The sequence below is a fragment of the Falco biarmicus genome, chromosome Z, assembly GCF_023638135.1.
Source record: "Falco biarmicus isolate bFalBia1 chromosome Z, bFalBia1.pri, whole genome shotgun sequence".
NCBI classification, from domain to species: domain Eukaryota; kingdom Metazoa; phylum Chordata; class Aves; order Falconiformes; family Falconidae; genus Falco; species Falco biarmicus.
In genome coordinates, this window is record NC_079311.1 from 54,847,043 (window position 1) to 54,867,913 (window position 20,871).

Sequence of the window (20,871 nt, forward strand, 5' to 3'; positions counted from 1 at the left end):
AGAAAAGAGCAGTAATTGCATTTATTGTGGTCATGCTGCTGCTACTCTGTGACTACCCCTAAATTAATATTTTTAATTTACTTTCATCTTTCTGCATCTTAAGAAAGTTGGAAAAGAAAATGCAGCTTTCTGCTGTGGAATTTTTTAAGTTTTTGATCACAAAATCACAGAATGATTGAGTTTGGAAGGGATCTCCAGAGGTCATTCTGTCCAAGCCTGCAGCTCAGGCAGGGTGACCTAGAACCCAGGACTGTGTCCAGACGTCTCTTGAAGATCTCCAAGGAAGGAGACTCCACAGTCTCTCTGGGCAACCTATGCTAGTGCTCAGTCACCCTGACAGTGAAAAAGTGTTTCCTCATGTTCAGGAGGAACCTCCTGTGTTTCAGTCTGCACCTGTTGCCTCTTGTCCTGTCATTGGGCACTGGTGATAAAAGCCTGGCTCCATCCTCTTTGCACCCTCCCTTCAGGTATTTATATATATACTGTGTTCTCCCTGAGCCTTCTCTTCTCCAGGCTGAACTGTCCCAGCTCTCTCAGCTTTACCTCACAGGACAGGTGTTCCAGTCCCTTCAGTATGTTTGTGGCCCTTCATTGGACTCTCTCCAGTAGGTCCTTGTTTCTCTTGTACTGTGGAGCCCAGAACTGGACACAGCGCTCCAAGTGTGGCCTCACCAGGGCAAGGAGAGGCCAGGGATCACCTCCCTTAGCTCGTTGGAGAAGCTTTGCTTAACACAGCCCAGGGTACCGTTTGCCTTCTTTGTTCTTACTAGGGCACACTCCTGGCTCATGTTCAACTTGGTGTCCCCCAGGACCCCCAAAGGCCTTCTCTGCAAAGCTGCTTTCCAGCCTGCCGGCCCCCAGCACGTACCCCATATGCCTGGGGTTCTTCCTCAGGCGCAGGACTTTGCACTTCCCCTTGCTGAGCTTCATGAGGTTCCTGTCAGCCCATTTCTCCAGCCTGTCGAGGTCCCTCTGTGTGGACTGATGATAAACTGAGCTGTATAGTAAAAATTACTTAGATGTCATATAACTGGTGTGCAAGTACTTGAGGAAGTAGTGTAGTTATTCAAACCTCCACATACATGCAGGTATATATATATATTTATATATGCGTACATAGTTCGTCCATTTCTTTTTGTGGCGGTTCTGAAAGTTTTCATAGTTCTAAAGGACATTAGATTGGCTCTTAACGGTCCATTTTTAACATGTTGGGAACTCCACAAAAGGACACTTAAAGGATGGATTGGCCAGAGCCCTTTCACTTATCTCATACAACTTCGTTGGGTTATTTTTATATACAAATTCAACGTGCTGTTAATTGACATCATTAGAAAGGATGCTGTCTTCTCATTGTTCAAATTAAGTTCTGGATGACTACTCAGTGAAAACAGTTGCAATAATCTGTGGCATTTTAAGGCAAATACCAATTTTGCTGTACTATGCTTAAAGAACACTGTGTGCTCTACCTGACTGAACACATTTGCCAGCCATGATGTAAATAGAAATATAGAGTCTTTAGTCTCACTCTCTGTTTTATATCCCAGCTGTCCTGGCTTATGCCTTATTCTGTACAGAACCTTTCTGTCTCTCAGGATAGATAACTAGATTTAGGTTAGCATGCGCAGAGCCCAATGTCTTAAATTACTGTAATTTTAAAGTAACAGAAGCAACATTTTCACTTGTGACCTAGAGATGCAAATGGAAAGGAAGTGTACCGACTCGCGTTGCAAACACGAGAGCAGCATATCAGGAGGGATAAAGCTACCAGCAACATCTGCACAGCACAGGTAACTTGTTCATGCTTTATTTTCAGCAACAGAATAGAACATATTATGTCATAAGATTATAGTCTTAACATCACAGGAGTATTTGAGTTGGTTTTACTTCTGAGAGTTTTTACTAGAAAAATGAAGAGCATCAAAATATTTTGGTACTTGTGCATTTGTTTTGAGCCCTTTGAAAAATGGAAATCTGCTTGAAAAGAGTGTACTGGTATCTCTTTTCTTTACTAAAGACTTTAGCCTTGAATTTGTGCAGTGTCCTGAGTCCCTCTGTCTTGTAGGGTGATCGGCACTGAATAGTGCTGTTTGTTATGAATGAGACAGAATTTTTAATAAAACAAAAGGGAATTCTAATGATCTGAAATCGCCCACTCAAGGAAAAACAATCCATTTTTAAATTCTAAAAATACTTGTTCAAGTTGTCAGAAGTTGTATTTTTGTCTACACAATTTGATGCAAAAATATTACATTGGCAAAGAGCTATCTTTGCAGGAAAATATCATGATTAAGTGAGTAATCATCCAAAATAGTTATCTTCAGCATGCTTCAGCCAGACAAGTTCATAATATTTTCTGCTCCTATCAATGCTTTGCTCATGTTCTTAATGTTGTGCCAGATTTTGGCACAATGTATTAAGATTAACTTAATTGCTTAGTATTCATGAGATATTCCAGAAATATTTTGTACCAATCGTAAACAATTAGTTTCCTATGAGACTAGCTTTACTCGGGAGTCTTCAAACCTCTTTGTTGTGGTAGTTGAATTTATGTTCATGTTAATTGCTGACATGGTTACATTTCAAAGGACATTGAATTCATAATCAGTGCTTACAGCTTCATAAAAGTATTTTGCCTTTCCTACCTTTTGTTTTGTAGACAACATGTAATTATAACATCAGCTGAGGATACGTGGTTGTCCATGGTGCTGAAGAAGCTTTCCACTAAACTAACATGCAACAATCTTTGATGATGATGATGATAATAATAATAATCATGTTCTAAACTGTGTTTGGATCCTAGGCTCTTCTGGCTAACATGGCAGCCATGTTTGGTGTATATCATGGATCTGATGGATTAAGGCATATTGCAAGACGGGTACATAATGCTACTCTAATCTTGGCTGAAGGTGAGCATTTAATGTTTGCAGAAACTGTTCTTAAATCCTTACACATTCTAGAGTAGTATATCTCCTTTATGGGTTTTTTTTTGCCAGCTTATATGTGTTCTCTCAACTCCAGAAAGAACATTTTAATACAACATAAATACTTAATGTTTTTGTGTACTTCTGATGACATGTAAGAATTAGATATCTATGTGATGTGAGCTTGCAAGCATTGCTTCTTTTCGCTTCAGAAACTTAACAGAAATCAAACAGCGAGTCTCTATGTGGTAAGATTCAAATGTTGTTTTCCAGCTGCAAGCTCTTTTCTTCACTTATTGGACCATCCTAGTTTGCACACAGAAGTCTGCATAGAGTAGTAATAACATAGCAAAAAATAAATAATAAATGAGACTAAAGAACTAGGAACATTTCAGTTAAGTTGAATGGGGTATGATACCTTCTGTGAACACTGAAATTCCAAAGCTTAACAGCTGACTGAAAGCACAGAATCTGTAGGAGAAAATAATGACTGCAGCTGGACAATGTGGTCTGCAGGTTTTTTTCACTGGTATGACTGTCATTGCTGACGGAAGGAGCTATGCAGAACTGGAATACTAGGAACTGAAGAACGATTGACACAATTATCCACGCCTTATTTGCCAGCTTAGCTGGAAATCCTTTTGTTGGTGTGGAAAGCACTAAGAATAAACTTTGTTTGTTTATTATGGCAAGTTCCATGATGGTTAATGTCCATTTATATAATCAATTTTTTTCTTCCCATTCTTGTGATTTTGTCCTTACTGCATTTATATACCACTTCTGCTACTGTATATATTTCAAACTTGATGTATCAGAAGGGTTTTCCCTAGACTCAATCTGCATTATTTATATTTAATGTATATTTATTTATATTTAGGTGCATTTCATGTGCAGTGACATTTCACTATAATGCTGGTGATTTTGCTGCTCTGTACGCAAGGGGAATATTTTGCTTTATTATGTAAAAGCATTTACTGATGAGATTGATGGTGTTGTTATGCAAGCACTGTGTAAGCAAGCAATAACAGTATGTAGCTAATATAATTAAATTCCTATTTTTTATAGGTCTCAGGCGAGCTGGTCATAAACTACATCATGATCTGTTCTTTGATACTCTGGTGATCACCTGTGGATGCTCAGTCAAAGAAGTTTTGGACAGGGCAGCTCTTAGAAAGATAAATTTTCGGATTTATAATGATGGCAGAGTAAGCACCTCCCTAAATCTTTCAGAAATTTTGTAGCATGACATTTTCTGCATTGCTTCTTTTCATTACATATGCTAAACAGAACAAAATTATTTGGAGACTTCTTGTAATTTTCTCAGCTATATAAGTAATTTATGAAGATAATATAAAGACAGAAGTGATGTAGTGAACTTCCAGAAATAATAATTGTATTTTCATTTTATGCCTATTTAAAAATATTATCTGATTGTTTCATGTTAAATATGCCACCAAAGACTAGAGTGGAGAGACTCTGAAACTTAATGAGGAAATGCAAGGTGACCTCCACAGGTCCTGTGGGAGTGTTTAAAGACAGTGATATCTAAACCACATTTTAGTAGGCACTAAGGACTTTTGGCAAAGTCTGATATGTTCTGTAAAATAGGATGGGGGAGGTGGTCTAGAAAATGGGCAATTTTCCTATCAAATAGAAAACAGTTAATAACATTACAAGTGAGGTCACAAGTCTTGAAGCCTCTGAGCCATCTCACTTGGATGGTTTAGCAGGGGAAAGGTAGGAACTGGGAAATTTTATGTAAATAAAATAAATTTCTGTATATATCACATAAAATGACATTTTCAGATTGTTGAGTAGGTTGATTTTTTTCTTTTTGTTTTTCCTTCTGTGTTTCTGGAATGTTTTTTCTTGACCAGAACAATACACTATGCCTCTGGAATTAAGACCTTTGAGTAATCACTGTTGCTTTTATCCATAGCTTGGAGTATCACTGGATGAAACTGTAAGTGAGAAAGACCTAGATGACATATTATGGATTTTTGGTTGTGAATCTTCAGCTGTAAGTAGACAATAGATATAGATTAAATTATCTGAATGCTTCAGATTTTCAGTGAAAAGCAAAACTGCTCTTGGGATAGTGGGTGTCTGTATGATGACCAGTTGTTAAATACTGAAAATTTCAGATGCTGTCTTAAAGAAGGACACAGTATGAGATAACAATGATTTATGTAACAAAGTAACGTCATTTCCTGATTGTGACCCTTAGTGCTTTTGGTCAGGCTGGACACCTTGCATTTAGGCTGTTACTTGTTTGGGAGGGTTAGGACATGGTGGTCAATTGTTTCTCTCCCTCTGGAATTTTTGTTGCATGTCATTGGTAATTAGCAGCAATACTTCCAAGATGAGGACTACTGAGACATCTGTACCCAGTTTTAATCTAATACTGTTGTCATGCTAGATATATACAGGTATGTATGTTAATAAAGTTGGGGTTTTTTTACCTGAAAAGCTGGTTAAATTGTAAGGTAAGCTGGCAGTATAAGCTAATTGTGATGGAAATTGGACGGTGAAAAAAGAAATTTCCTGAAAGTATTTGACTCCATGTTTCTTTATGTCAAAGGAGCTAATTGCTGAGGGTATGGGCGAGGAAACCAAAGGCATCCTTAGCACCCCATTTAAGAGAACTTCCAAATTCTTGACACATCAGGTTTTCAACAGGTTTGTGAAATTGCTGTGTATCTGATATTTTAATGGAATCTGAAAGTATCTCCTTTTGAAAACAGTACAAGAGTAAGTTGAAGGCAGTGTTAGAGCTGTATTCATACAGTCCCTTGTTACTCTGAAATGATCTATTTAGTAGCATTTTTATATATATTTCACATTTTAAGTGAGCAAAGCAATACTCATGGTCACATGTGGGATGTGTTTCTCTATTAATCTGCTACATTGTGCAAGCTGTTATTTGAGGGCGTAGTATCAGCAGACTTGCTAGAACCCTTATGTTCCATATTTACTGAGAACATTTCTGAGCGAATGGTAATAGGCATTTTTCATTCACGTTGCTATTAGCAAGCATAAAGTACCAACTTGGAAAGAAGTATCTAGTATATATTAAAAATTATCTTCAGTTCAATTCTTTTTTAATGGCTTTTCCTATGTTAGAGGACAGATATACAGCTGGTATAGCTAATGTGCTTGCCTTAACATCACATTTTATGTTCTCCAGCTATCACTCTGAGACAAATATCGTGCGGTACATGAAAAGATTAGAAAACAAAGATATTTCCCTTGTTCACAGCATGATTCCTTTGGTAGGTACCAAAAAGAGAAAAAATTAGGTTCTTGCATACGTATTTGTATATTTTGATACATACTGACAAATGTCCTTCTGTTTTAGGGGTCCTGCACAATGAAGCTCAATAGTTCAGCTGAACTTACAGTAAGTTGCAGTAATACTGTCTTACTAGAGATCCACATGAGTAAGCTCTATAGCCAGCATCACTATATAGCAGTAAAGACCAATTTTGATCTAGTACTTCAGCTGAGAAGGCAGTTTCAGAAGTAGCTAAAGCCATCAGCTTGTTTTTCCGCTAGGAAAAAGTTCTGAAAAACACAGTAGGAGTGCAACAACAGCCAGAGAGTGAGTGACTTTGAAGACTCCATTCTGGGGGAAAAAAAAGGAAGAAAAATAAATTTGGAATTAGGTATCGCAGTCCTGTTCTCTGATGTGGTGCTTTAGTACCTAACTCTGTCTGCTTTATACATCTTACAGTCAAATCCTCAGAAATACAGAAAGAGTTAGGTGGGACTGGGAATTCATGCTGCTTTGTCAGTTTTCTATTTCTTAGGATAGCCTTTTTGACAGGTAATGAGCTGGAGTCCCCATATATCTTCATTTTTGTAGCTGGTAGCAAATGGAGCAGAGCCTTAGACAGGCTGCTTGGGTACCAAATGATTTTTCAACTCCAAATGAGCTTCCTCTGCTTTCTCTCTGTTGGCTTCTCACTTTGATCTTTCACTAGGTTTCCTTTGTCCCCTTTCTCTCACTGCCTTCTCTGTGTCTTCTCCTTTGACTCTTTTCAGTCTTGTTTATTCCCTTCTAATTAAAATGGATAGCAACAAAGCTGTGTGAAACAGTCTTATGTACTATTCCACATGACTCCTCTCTGTTTGCCCTGTGATCCCACAGCTTTACATGAAGATAGGCCACCTAGAAGGAGAAGCTAAGGATTTTTAGGCATCTTCTGAATGTTAAAAAAATGTCCTGGAAATCATAGAATCATAAAGTTGTTTAGAGTTGAAAAAGACCTTTAAGATCACAGAGTCCAACTGCTAACCTAGCACTGCCAAGTTCACCACTAAACCATGTCCCCAAATGCCACATCTACATGTCTTTTAAATACCTCCAGGGATGGTGACTGAACCACTTCCTCAGGCAGCCTGTTCCAATGCGTGAGAACCCTTTCAGTGAAGAATTTTTTCCTAATATCCCACCTAAACATCCCCTATGCAACTTGAAGCCATTTCCTGTTGTACTGTTGTTTTTTATTTGGGAGAAGAGACCAACACCCACCAACACCCACCTCGCCACAACCTCCTTTCAGGTAGTTGTAGAGAGAAACAAGGACTCCCCTCAGCCTCCTTTTCTCCAGGCTAAACAGCCCCGGTTCTCTCAGCCACTCCTCATTAAGCCTTGTGCTCCAGACCCTTCCCCAGCCCCGCTGCCCTTCCCTGGACACGCTGCAGCCCCTCTACGTCCCTCCTGCAGTGAGGGGCCCAAACCTGAACACAGGGTTCGAGGTGAAGCCTCACCAGTGCCCAGTGCAGGGGGACAGTCCCTTCCCTTGCCCTGCTGGCCACACTGCTCCTGACACAAGCCAGGGTGCTGCTGGCCTCCTTGGCCACCTGGGCACACTGCTGGCTCATGCCCAGCCGGCTGCTGACCAGCACCCCCAGGCCCTTTCCCACCAGGCCCTTTCCAGCCGCTCTGCCCCAGCCTGTAGCGCTGTGTGGGGCTGGTGTGACCCAGGTGCAGGACCCGGCACGGAGCCTTCTTGAACCTCATGCAGCTGGCCTCGGCCCATCGGTCCGGCATGTCCAGACCCCTCTGCAGAGCCTTCCTACCATCAAGCAGATCAACACTTCCACCCAACTTGGTGTCATCTGCAAACTTACTGAGGGTGCACTTGATCCCCTCATCCAGATCGTTGATAAAGATATTAAACAGGACTGGCCCAGCACTGAGTCCTGGGGAACACCACTTGTGACCAGCCACCAGCTGGATGTAACTCCATTTTTTATTTTTATTTGGGCTCAGCCATCCAGCCAGCTTTTAACCCAGCGCAAAGCGCACCCGTCCAAGCCATGAGCAGCCAGCTTCTCCTGGAGAATCCTGTGGGAAATGGCGTCAAGGGCTTTACTAAGTCTAGGTAGACAACATCCACAGCCTTTCCCTCATCCACTAGGCAGGTCGTCTTGTTGTAGAAGGAGATCAGGTTCATCAAGCAGGACCTGCCTTTCATAAACCCATGCTGGCTGGGCCTGGTCCCCTGGTTGTCCCACACATGCTGTGTAATGGCACTCAAGGTGATATGCTCCATAACCTTCCCCGGTACAGAACTCAAGACTGATAGGCCTGTAGTTACCCAGAGACTCCTTCTGGCCCTTCTTTTAGATGGGCATGACATTGGCTAAGCCCCAGTCAAGTGGGACCTCTCCAGTTAGCCAGGACTGCTGATAAGTGATGGAAAGTGGTTTGGTGAGCACTTCTGCCAGCTCCCTCAGTACCCTCAACTGGTCCATGTCTGGCCCCATAGACTTGTGCATGTTTAAGTGGTGTAGCAGGTTGCTGACCATTTCCCCTTGGACTATGGGAGCTTCATTCTGCTCCGCATCCCTGTCTTCCAGCTCAGGAGCCTGGATACCCAGTGAACAACTGGTCTTACTATTAAAAACTGAGGCAAAGAAAGCATTAAGTACCTCAACATTTTCTTCAGTTTTTGTGGCAATATTCCCTCCCACATCCAATGAAGGATGGAGATTCCCCTTAGCCCTCCTTTTTTTGCTAATGTATTTATAGAAGCATTTTTAATTGTCTTTTTATGGCAGTAGCCAGATTAAGTTCTAGTGAGGCTTTGGCCTTTCTTATTTTCTCCATGCGTAACCTCTTGACATCCTTGTAGTCCTCCTGAGTTGTCTGCCCCTTCTTCCAAAGGTCATAAACTCTCCTGTTTTTTCCTGGATTCCAGCAAAACCTCTCTGTTCAGCCAGGCTGCATCTTACAACAAGGTTGGGAACTTGGCTTGCTGTGCAGGAAATGTTCGATTTTTATTTGAGCACTTAACAACAAAACAGAGTTGTCTGCAGAATTTTGTGTTACAGCACTTTACCCTTTTTTTTTTTTTTTTAACAGCCTATTTCATGGAAAGAATTTGCCAACATCCACCCTTTTGTGCCCCTGGATCAAGCTCAGGGATATCAACAGCTTTTCAGTGATTTAGAGAAAGACCTGTGTGAGATTACTGGCTATGACAAGATATCTTTCCAACCAAACAGGTAGGAAAATTTTTCTGAACATTCTGAACAATTGCCTTAACATGATTCCAAAAACTTACCTCTAAAGAAAAAGTGCAAGCCAAAAATGAAAGAAATTTCTGAATTTGACAAAGAGAAGCCTTGAATGCAAAGTTATGAAAACAAGATTTGTTTTTTTCAAAACTGCAGAATCTTGTTTTCTCTTGTCTCTTCTAAAAATGTAATGATTTGGTGCTTTCTATTCTTTTGATCTTTTTTCCCATGTTTTCCTCTTTACAAACACTGGTTTCTCCACCGTTTCTTGCTTAAAATGGTGGTGTTACTGATATTCTCCTATGAGCTAGAATTAAAGGTCTGAAATAAGAATAAGCTGTATGAGCTGGCAACTATATAGTTGTTGAAACTGGTACTTGATGCACTCAGTAGTATGAGGTTTGACTGAAGAATGCCTAGGATCTACATGCTCTGAAATAAATAAAGCACAGCTGAATGAGAACTGCTGCAGCCTGTTTATATTTGTTTGTAGTTTTGGTACCATATGAGCAGCAAGGTCTTATTCTGCACTTAGGTTGTCATTGAAAGAGTCTTGTGTTTCACTGCATACACTTTACTATGCACTTAAGTATTAGTTTGCCTCTCCATAGTCAAGCCTGTAGTCCCCTGCTAAGTGCAGAAATGGGGATCAACTCAAGTTTCCAAAAAGATCTACCTTACAGTGTAGGCACATAAAATGACATAACTTTTTTCATCTACTGTTTACAAAAGAGGCAGGAGCTGTTAATTAATGCTTACTCATTTGTGATTTAATCCATGGGATGTACTACTTTTAATTTGCTGACACTTGCCTAAAGTGATTGAGAAGGATTAGGGCTGGACAGTTTTGAAGTTTCAGTAGACAGTTGGCTCTTTCTGGTTTGTGTGCTTGTGTAACCGGGTCTGTGTTCCTCTTGCAGTGGAGCCCAAGGAGAGTACACAGGTTTGGCTGCAATCAAAGCTTATTTAAATGCAAAAGGAGAACGTCATAGAACTGTAAGTGTCAATACTCATATAGGGAAGAGCTTTGGGTGGGAAGTGGAGAAAGGAGAATTGATTAAGCAGCTGGGACTCACCTAGAGAGAAACTAGGTTGTGTATCCTCATTTGTGACAAGCTTGCATTATTCCCTGTTTCCCTCATGGATAAAGTACCATCTTTCTTTACTTTACAGACAGTGGGAATAAGGAAAGGGGACTCCCTCAGTGCGTGATTGTACTGGGTCTGGCTGGGATGGAGTTAACTTTCTCCATGACAGACCATATGGCGCTGTGCTTTTGGATTTGTGGCTAAAGCAACACTGATAACACAGGGATGTTTTGGCTATTGCTGAACAGTGCTTGCACAGTGTCAAAGCTTGCTTTCTTTTCCACTCTGCCCTGTCCTGCCCCTTGATGCCTCCCAGGGAGTAGGCAGGCAGTGGGCAAGAGGTTGGGAGAGACACAGCCAGGACAGCTGACCATATCCAAAGGGATGGTATATGCTGTGTAATGGCATGCTCAGCAATAAAAGCTCAGGGAAAGGAAGACAGAGTGTGGAAGGTCATGGTTATGGCGTTTTTCTTCCCAAGCAACCGTTACCTGTGCTGAGGCCCTGCTTTCCAGGAAGGGGCTGGACATCTACCTATCCATGGGACGTAGTGAATGAATTCCTCTTCTTGCTTTGCTTGCGCATGCAGCTTTTGTTTTCCCTATTAAACTGTCATTCTTTGAATCCATGAATCTTCTCAACTTACTTCTGTTTTCATCTTGTCCCATGGGAGACAGGAGGGAGGTAGCAGCTTTGTGGGTGTTTGGCCATTGGCCAGGTGAACCATCACAGTCCTTTTTAGCACCCAGTGTGGGGTTTGCAGTAATGACAGTTTTGATCTGAGCATGTTAAACTGTTAATTGGTAGGCTCCTGTGTGGGTCACAGAGCTTGCTTGCTTTACTGTGTATTAGAGTTTAGGGGGTTTTAATGGCTACTTTCACTCTTGCTATTTGCTGTGCTGCTTATCAATGTATTTTTATAAAAGCAATGGCCATATGCCAGTCCAGGCATACAGTCCTGGCTGCGATGCTCCTCCTGTGTTGCATGAGCTACCTGTCACATAGAACAAGGGATCACACCTCCTTCTTCTCCTCTGGGGTTGATGTGACCAAATCTGTTGTGTGGGCTCCTGAGTTTTTGGTTCATCCTCATGTAAGATGTTTGATCCTCTTATCTAACATTGTTGGCTTGTTATTGCTTGGGTAGGACCTAGTTTGGTCCTGGTGTAGGAGTAGACAACTTGTTAAAGTGACAGAGAAACGTGCCCCAAGGCAATTGATCTCTGGGTGACAGGGTGTGTAGAAGGGTTTGGGCAAGTGCCTAGGGCTGTTATCACCTCCTGTAACCTGGGATTTTACACTTGAACAGGTATGCAGTGCCATTGAATTGGTGTACCACTTGGTGGAAGGGTGCCTTGCCTACCTCAGTGAGACCCAGCAGCTCCTAGCACTGTTCTGGGGCTTGGCCTGTGCCTGTTGGGCCTCTGTCTAGCACTGTCACAGCAGCAGGGCAAAGTGGCTCTCTATCTCTAAGGCTGAGATAGACAATGGTTGAGACAGGGACCCAAAACTCAACCACAGTGATAACCTCAGTAGTAAAAAGGAGCCACTGGCAGTGGACGTCAACAGGGCTGTACCATCAGTTAGTAAAGGAGGAGGAGGAGGAGGAGGAAGGGTCTGATCAGGAAGCCAGTCCTTTGGCAAGAAAACAGAAGGAAGAGGTGAGAGAAGTCATCCAAAAGGCAGAAACCACCCCATCCTTAACCCTGAGCAAGCTCCAATATATGTGGAAGAGTTATGGCTGCCAGCCAGGCAAGCATATTGCTACGTGCTTGCTCAGATGCTGGGCTGCTGGAAAGGGTAGTCAGGAATCGAGGACAGGAAATCCCAGCAGCTGGGATCCTTCACTAGGGACCAGGGAATCATCAAAGAAATCAGAAGAGAGTTGACTTATCTGCAGCCTCTGGATGTATTTCCTGTTGAATGTGAGGTGTGCTCTCAAGGGTGATCTTGTCAATTACTGAGGCAGTTGAGCCCCTGCTGAGGAAGGTGTCCAGTATCTAAGAGAATTAGCAGTGGTGGAGGCAGTCTCCATTGACCTGGACAACAAACAGGTCCCCACTAATCTGCATGACACCCAGAACACATGGACTGTGTAGAGGAAGTCTGTGTTAAATGCATCAGTGTCATATGTCACCTCCCTGGTGATGATGGACTGGCCACATCTTGAGTACCAGCTATGGAGAGACTGTTTTGCCAGTTCCAGGGTGTTTCAAAGACAATCCCTCCACTTCTCATCCCTACAGGCAGTGTCTTGGCTGTCAGGGCTGCCCTATGGAGTCAGCCTTCCCCTGCCAGAGGGAAAGGGAGCCCCAGGTGCACACTATATGGCACCATCTGGTTCTTCCTGTGTGCCTGAGACAGGATACAAGGAACAGGGACAGTGCACTCACCTTGAAGCTAGAAGCCCATGTACCTCAACTGCGGGGGAAGACTGCAGTGAAGAAGGGACAACCAAGAAGGCCACTGCACCAGTTGCTGCCAAGACAGTGGAAAGCAGCCAGCAGTCCCCCAGGCACAGAATAAGGGTTGAAAATGCCTCTCCTCCTGAACCTGGTGAAGGGACTTCTTTCTGGTCATGACACCATGGGAGTCAGGAGTAAAGGGTCCCTGCCTCTGGCTAGGTGGAGGAGGGGTATAACGAAGTTTAATGGACTATGGATTCAACGGCCTGGCACATCAGATCCACAGGTGTATAAGGTTCTGGTGGATACTGGTACATAGTGTACCATAATGCCACCAGGGCAGGAGCGGGCAGGACCCATCTGGATTTGTGGAGTGACAGGGGTATGCCAACCATTTTCTATGTTGGAGGCTGAGATAAGGCTAACAGGAGGCAAATGGCAGAAGCATTGTATTGTGATGGTCTGGAGTCTCTATGTGTCCTTGGCATAGACTGCCTCAGGAGAGGGGATTTCAAGGACCCAGGAAGGTGCTGGTAGACCTTTAGTGTAGCCACAGTGGACCCAAAGAGGGTTAAACAACTGTCTGCCTTGCCTGGCCTCTCTATTGTAGGGTTGCTGTGTGACAAAGAAACGCAGTTGCTACCATGATGGTACACCAGTGGCAGTATCACACCAACTGAGACTCCCTGGTTACCATCTGTAAGTTGATTCATCTGTTGGAGAGCCAAGGAAGACTTAATAACCCTTTAATGGTCCCATAAGGCCAGTGCAGAAGTCTGACAGAGGGATGTAGGTTAACAGTGGACTATTGTGGACCGAACAAAGTAGTGCCACCATTGAGTGCTACCATAGAGACAAGCTAGAACTCCAGTATGAATGGGAGTCAAAGGTGGCCAAGCAGTATGCCTCAACGGATGTTGGCGAAGCATTTTTCTTTATCCGTTTGGCAGAGTGCAGGCTACAGTTTGCTTTCATGTGGCAGGGTATCCAGTACACTTGGAACCAACTGCTTCAGGGCGGGAAGCACAGCCCTACATACCTATCAGTCTTTTGATTGATACAGACTGCACTGGACCGGGATGAAGTCCCTGAACAGCTGCAGTACATGGATGACATCTTTGTACAGGGCAGCATAGCAGAGGAAGCATTTGAGAAGAGGAAAAGAATAATCCAGATCATTTGAAAGGCTGGTTATCCCATAAAACCAAAGCAAGGTCAAAGGACCTGCACAAGAGATCCAGTTCTTGGGACTAAACCAGCCAGATGGATGTTGTCGCACCTCTGGGCTGCAGTCAATAAGATAATAACTATATCTGCACCAGCTAAAAAATAGAGAAGAGAGGCTTGTATAGGCATTGTGGATTACTGGAGAATGCATGTGTATGGTAGGCTACATGAGCATGTGAGCCCTTTTTATTGAATGAACATAAAGGAGAACTATTTTGTGTGGGCCCCTGAACAGGAACAGGTCTTTGAACAGATCAAAAGAGGAGACAGTTCTTGTGGTAGCCCTTTGGCCCATCCAGATAGGACCAGCTGTGAGAAATGTACACTGCAGCCAGGGAGCACAGCCTCAACTGGAGCCTCTGACAGAAAACACCTGGAGAAATACAAGATTAGCCTTTAAGGTTTTGGAGCTGGGACTGCAGAGGATCCAAGGCCCACCATACTCCGAAAAAGGTATGCTAGCAGTGTTCAGGGAGAATGAGCTGCCTCAGAAGGTGTTGGTACAGAAGCATAGCTTCTCTTGGCACTGCTATTGTCTGTGCTGTTCTGAGTGTTCAAAGGATACCCATAGAGTAAGTGGGTAGTGTTGGTCATGCAGCAGTCTTGGATGGGGAACTCCAGCTGCCCGGAAATCCTGGAAGGGTTCATAGACTCATCAGAAGGCATAAATTTCAAAGCATCACTCAAGGAGGTGACTCATGCACAAGAAGTGCCACCATATAATGAGTTATCAGAAGGTGAAAAGCACTATGGCGTGTTTACCAGTGGGTCCTGTGTTGTAGGAAACCATCAGAAGTGGAAGGCTGCTGTTTAAAGTCCTACACAAGTTGTCAAAGCCATCAAAGGAGGCGGCAAGTTGAGCCAGTTTGCAGAAACTGGCCCTATAGATAGCTGAATGAGAAAAGCAGCCAGTACTGTATGCCATAGATTGTGGCAAATGACCTGTGAGCGTGGCTGCATCACTGGAAACAGACCAACGGGCAGTGCAGAGGTAAAGCCTTCTAGGCTGCTGCCTTCTGGCAAGAAATTGCTGCCCAACTAGAAAACACTACCGTAAAGGTGCATGTCATACAGATGCTCACAAGCCCAAGGGCAGCACCACTGAAGAACACCAAGACAACAAGCAGGTAAACCAGGCTGCTAGAATTGAAGCAACTCAGGTGGATTTGGACTGGGAACTTAAGAATGTGTAATTATTCATATCTCAGTGGGCCCATGAAACATCAGGATGTTCAGGGAGAGACCTAAAACCTACAGGTGGACTTGTGATCAAGGGACAAACCTAACCATTGAAGCTGTCACACAGGCTAGTCATGAACATGAAACAATGGTTCAGATTTTGAGTGAGATGGGTGTAGGCCCAGATGTCTGTGCCTTGAAAGAAAATGGGCAATGACAGTTTTTTGCTTTTTCAAGGTGGTATGACACTCCCTCTCCAGTGTTTTCAAATACAAAGGGAACTGGAACTGATGGTCTAAAACTTACACTGCTTATAACATTTGTTGGTTCCCAGTATGACCACTCCTGACATAAGAAGCAGACAAGCCTCTGGTATGCCTTGGTAGCTCTACTCATAGAAGTCTAGGTTCATCCAGTTTTTTTCCATGCAGACTATTTGAAATAAATCCCTGTAGGACATATGGAGGTAACCTTGCTTCACAAGGGCCACAAAAAAAGGTAGATGAATAATGCAAATCAGTTTTGATTCACTGAAGATCATCATCAATTGGTAATGCTAGAGCCTAAAGGCTTGGTTTGTATTCTGTTCTATACTAACTACCTGAAACTTTAACATTATGGAGTCACTTCTCAGCTATACCCTTGTAACCTGACAAAAGAGAGTTCTTGTAAACCTGAGACGTGATACAACTGTAGTTAACTCCAAAGAGGAATCAAACCTTACTCAAGTTTGAATTTTTAATTCCGATTTTCTTTAAAAGACAATTATTTATTTACATTTAAGGGTAGGCAGTTATAGCTGAAAAATCTGAAAGTAATAGTGCTCCTTTAGGTGCTTTCTGAACGATCTGTGATGCCTGGAGGAAGGCTATGTTAATCATTTTAGGTGTAAGTTTAATTGGCAGTGAAATAGGTTGAAATAGGTAAATGTAAGAAGTTAGTGGTAGCAAGTTTCATTTTGGAGAGATGATTGCATGTTGGTGATATAAAACCAGGCAGATTAGCTGTCGTGGTTTAACGCCAACTGGCAACTAAGAACCACACAGCCAGCCACTCATTCACTCCCCCCCTCAATGGGATGGGGAAGAGAATTGGGCAAAAATGTAAAACTCATGAGTTGAGTTAAGAACAATGTAATAATTGAAATAAAATACAATAATAATAACAACAACAACAGTAATTGTGATGAAAAGGAGAAAGAAAGGGAGAGGAATAAGACCCAAAGGGGAAAAAAAAAACCCAAAACCAAAACCCCAAGTGATGCACAATACAGCTGGTCACCACCCACTGACCGATACCCAGCCAGTCCCTGAGCAGCGGTCGGCAGCCCCAGCCCAATCCCCCAAGTTTGTATACCAAGCGTGATGTTCTGTGGTATGGAATATCCCTTTGGCTAGTTTGGGTCACCTGCCCTGGCTGTGTCCCTTCCCAGTTTCTTGTGCCTCTCCATCCCTCTCGCTGGCAGGGCCTGAGAAACTGAAAAGTCCTTGATTTAATATAAGCAACACTAAGCAACCATTAAACCCACCAGTGTGTTATCAATCTTATTCTCATACTAAATCTAGAACACGGCACTGTAACAGCTACTAAGAAGAAAATTAACTCTGTCCTAGCTGAAACCAGGATATTAGCCCAGACCAAAAGTCTGTCAGTCCCAGCATCCAGTCTTACAGTGGTCAGTAGCAGACTCAGACTCCTCTTAAAAGAAGTACAAGGACAAAACAACTATACAACAATACTTTCACAGCGCACGGCCCCATCTTCTACGTACCTGTGCTTTGGGGACTTCCTGATCCAAAGGAGTCCAAAGGCACTGCTTATGCATTTTTCTACAATAAATCTGATCACTTGACCTCTTATGAGAAAGCTTCTGACATTTACAGTATCTTGGAGAAAACGTTCTGTGTCTTCATCACCCATTGTCATATAATCTTATTTCTTCATAAGCAATGCTTCCTGTTATTGTTTTGAACTTGACATCTTACAGTTTCATCTAGTACCCTCTCATTCTTGAAAGATGAACAGTTCTTCCCTGTTCACAACTGTTCACAGTTGGCATATTATCTGTTAACTCTGAGATTTTTATTAGATCTTTATCCATCCTCATTTCTGTCTTCCTAATTGTATTCCAGTTACTTGTCCATCCATCTGAAAAAAGCCATCTCATAACTTTGGTTATCCTCAGAACTTCTGTGTTTCTTTTTTGTTTTCTGTTTCCTTTCTAGTTTTTAATGCAGTTGCTTTTTTCCCCTGAATCACTGCAAGATCTTTTGAGTTGCGATAGGTTCAAAACTACGAACCCAGTTGTGTATTGTTAAGATTTGTTTTCTTGTGTAATAATCTAGATCTGCCTGGCTCCAGCATATTCTGTTTTGAATGCTGTTACTCAGTACTGTGGGTTCTTTTCTGAACTACACAATCAGTTCTTTTAGTGACCTGGGCAATTTTGTATTAACAGGATATTTGGCATTTCACTGTATGTTTCAATTATAAATCAATTATGAGTAAGTTGAAATGCTTGGGAACTAGCACAGGTATTTATAATTTTTTGTTAGGATGACCATTCTCCACAGTGAAAACTGACTATTTTTTAATTTATTTCCTGTGTTTCCGTGAAATATTTATCCATGTGACCTTCTCACTTACCCTACTAGAAATTAGTTTAGGAACATTTTTTGAATGCATCAAAAACTTCATGGAAATCTGAGGTTAGATCTTCTTTCACACACTCACAATGTGTTGGCCTTAGACATTAGGGAAAAAAGTCATTAGTGCAGTAATATCCATATTTTCTGAACCTGATTTTATACTTGGCTTTGGAACGCATTTGCCTTCTCAAAATGGAAGGGTCGTTGTCCTGACCTGCTGGTAACTAACCTCTGTGTGAGGAAACTACCTAAAATTGAATAGTGAGTGTTGTCCTGTTCTGTCTTTATTTGTTGCATACATACATACATACAAACCTCAAACTCCTTGGGTTTTTAGCCACTCTTTACAATTACAAGCTTTGCTTTGTGAGTAGTGTTATTCAGTGGGAAGTGAATTTAGGTTGAAATTTTATTCCTTGGAAAGTTGTCTTCTGACTATCCATGTATGCTTTGCTGTTTCTCTTACTCTGTGCAAGATCCTTGGGCTTCTGTGAGTGCCTGTGGTCGTTCTATGCTCAGAAACACCCAGAGGTTAACTGCACAGCCTGCAGGCTGCGTGAAGTTACTCACACTTGACATATTTCAAATGGCATAGTAAAATCAAAATCGGGGGTGGGGGGGTGGGGGGGTGAGCGCGGGTAGAAAATAAGAAAGCCCACAAAATGTTGACCTTCCAACTGAAGTGGCGTTTTCTCCTGAGCTGGAGAAAGAAAACCAGCAGATCAGGCTTCCTATAGTTGGCCTCACTTGGGTTTGGTGCCCTCTCCTGGAAAAGAAGTGCTGATGTTAACTGACGGCTGACACCTGCCTGCTTTGTTGCCTTCTGTACCAGCAGCTGCAGGTGCAACCCAGCAGGACTGGGTGGCAATATAGACTCACTTTACATTTCTGCTATGCAGCTGAAATGACTGTAAATGTGCTACAGTGCTTCCCAGCACTGGGGCTGGGATCCCTGTGTTTCCTTTCGGCACAGCTGTACAATAACACACTGCAAGAAGAACAAATATCCAGGTGCTGAGACAGATGGGTCAGTTCCTTGGAGTAGCTTTTAAAGTAATTAACATTCATCTCAGAATCTCTATGGAACATGAGGTAGAGACCATCGTGCAGTTTAGTTGACTGTGAAAAAAAGAGTGCCTTATTGTCACTTACTTAATGCACCTAAGTTTGAGTAACTTCCTTAAATTAATCCTTTCAAGAGAATCATAATAGGCAAATGTTTCAATATCCTCATTGAATAGATGCAGAGGATTTTTTTTTTTTAGAAGAAATTTCTGTTGTCTTTAGAAGGAGTAGAGAGCCTAGCAAATGTCTGGAAATATCTTGAGCTTCATTTTCCTAAGTATCACTAACTAGAACCTACATTTATTTAAGTAAGAAGTACCTCTTTCTTTTTAAATGAACTATATAGAGCATGTGAGTAGCTGCCTGAAACTTTTTAGCTATAGCCAAAATACTTCAGACTAATTTTTTTTTTTTTTTTTGGTAATAGAACACAGAATTAAATGCTTTGGAGATCAGCTGAAGAGGTAGTGGAAAGTTGGAATTAGATAGTTTTTTATTTCTGGTCATTGTACATATGGAGACTGATTACTGTAAAAAAAAATTAAGTCTTTAAAAAACGAGAGGGTGAGAGAAAAGGGTTTGAAAATTGAGTATCTGAGATAATGTTCTGGAAACTGCAACCCTAAATATGATTTATGCAGCAAATGAAGCTACTTTCTTAATGAGTATTTAGATGCTTATACTTGAATGGATTTTCTTCAAAGAAAATTGAATTGCAACCTTCAGTGCAAGTGGCAATTTGCCAGTAAGCATTCCTTCAGGATCCTTTTTTGGAAACTTCGATAATGCGTTGTAGCTGCCTGTAGAACATAATGCGTTAAGTGTTTTTAACTAGTTATACTTTGACCCCTGCTTCTTTTTCCCTTCTAAGGTTTGCCTGATTCCTAAATCTGCTCATGGTACAAATCCAGCAAGTGCACAAATGGCGGGGATGAAGATTCAGCCAATTGAAGTGGATAAAAATGGGAGCATTGATATCGCCCATTTAAAAGCAATGGTGAGTATTTAATTATCTTTTTCATAGCAGGAACACTCCTTCTCCTTTACAGGTAATAGTGCTGGCAGCTGAATCAGATTTTTCTTTGAGAGAAAGTAGGGCACTAATAGTGAATATATACTTGAAAAGAATAAGTAATTCTTTCCCTTTTTTGCTCACTCAGACACTAGCCATGTGACACTTGCGAGATTTCCTTTAATTTGTGGATCTTTGGTGCAGGAGTGGCTCAGAGAGTCTTTCTGCACAGTAGGCTCTTTCATAGTAGACTTTTTGGTCTATATCTAGTATTTGAAATGAATGACACATGCTCATGAGTGTGAAGCATTTCAAACTGCACTTTAGCCTTCACTTAGCAAAGTTCAGAGACCACCTCTGCTGGGGATGGAGTTGCTAGGCAACTTTTTTCACTTTTTTGGAGTAGATTGTCTGCAGGTGACACTTAGGAGGCCAAGGGATTAGAGGACACATTTCCAAAAATACATACTTGAGCAGGCTTTTATGATAGTCATAGAACTGTACTGCTGAAAGCAGCGGATGGTCATTAGATCCCGTTACCTTGAAGGCCAGATGTTTCACTAGGCTTGTCTCAAGGTACCAGAAATTACTATTATACATAAATCTTTCACTACCATGCCTTCTTCCCTGATTTAAAGTTCTGATTGTTGAGAAAACACTCTTTTTCCATAGGTATTGCTGCAGGAAAGAGCTCAGTATCTTTTGCTGACTGTAAATGACTCAAGACTACCTGCTGATGGACTTGCTTCTCACCTGTAAAACACTTGATGACCATATTTACATGGGGCTTTTTCAATT

At 42.0% G+C, this 20,871-nt stretch overlaps 1 protein-coding gene across 1 annotated transcript in view; it reads left to right on the top strand.

Annotated features, from left to right (window-relative positions):
* GLDC (glycine decarboxylase) overlaps positions 1–20,871 on the top strand; it is a 52,151-nt gene that overhangs the window by 22,288 nt on the left and 8,992 nt on the right. The window contains exons 8-17 of the mRNA XM_056325138.1: positions 1,691–1,787; positions 2,801–2,906; positions 3,987–4,126; positions 4,861–4,941; positions 5,503–5,600; positions 6,109–6,193; positions 6,280–6,321; positions 9,295–9,437; positions 10,370–10,445; positions 19,933–20,058. Coding sequence (XP_056181113.1) covers positions 1,691–1,787; positions 2,801–2,906; positions 3,987–4,126; positions 4,861–4,941; positions 5,503–5,600; positions 6,109–6,193; positions 6,280–6,321; positions 9,295–9,437; positions 10,370–10,445; positions 19,933–20,058 — 994 coding nt within the window. The remainder of the gene's footprint in view (positions 1–1,690; positions 1,788–2,800; positions 2,907–3,986; positions 4,127–4,860; positions 4,942–5,502; positions 5,601–6,108; positions 6,194–6,279; positions 6,322–9,294; positions 9,438–10,369; positions 10,446–19,932; positions 20,059–20,871) is intronic.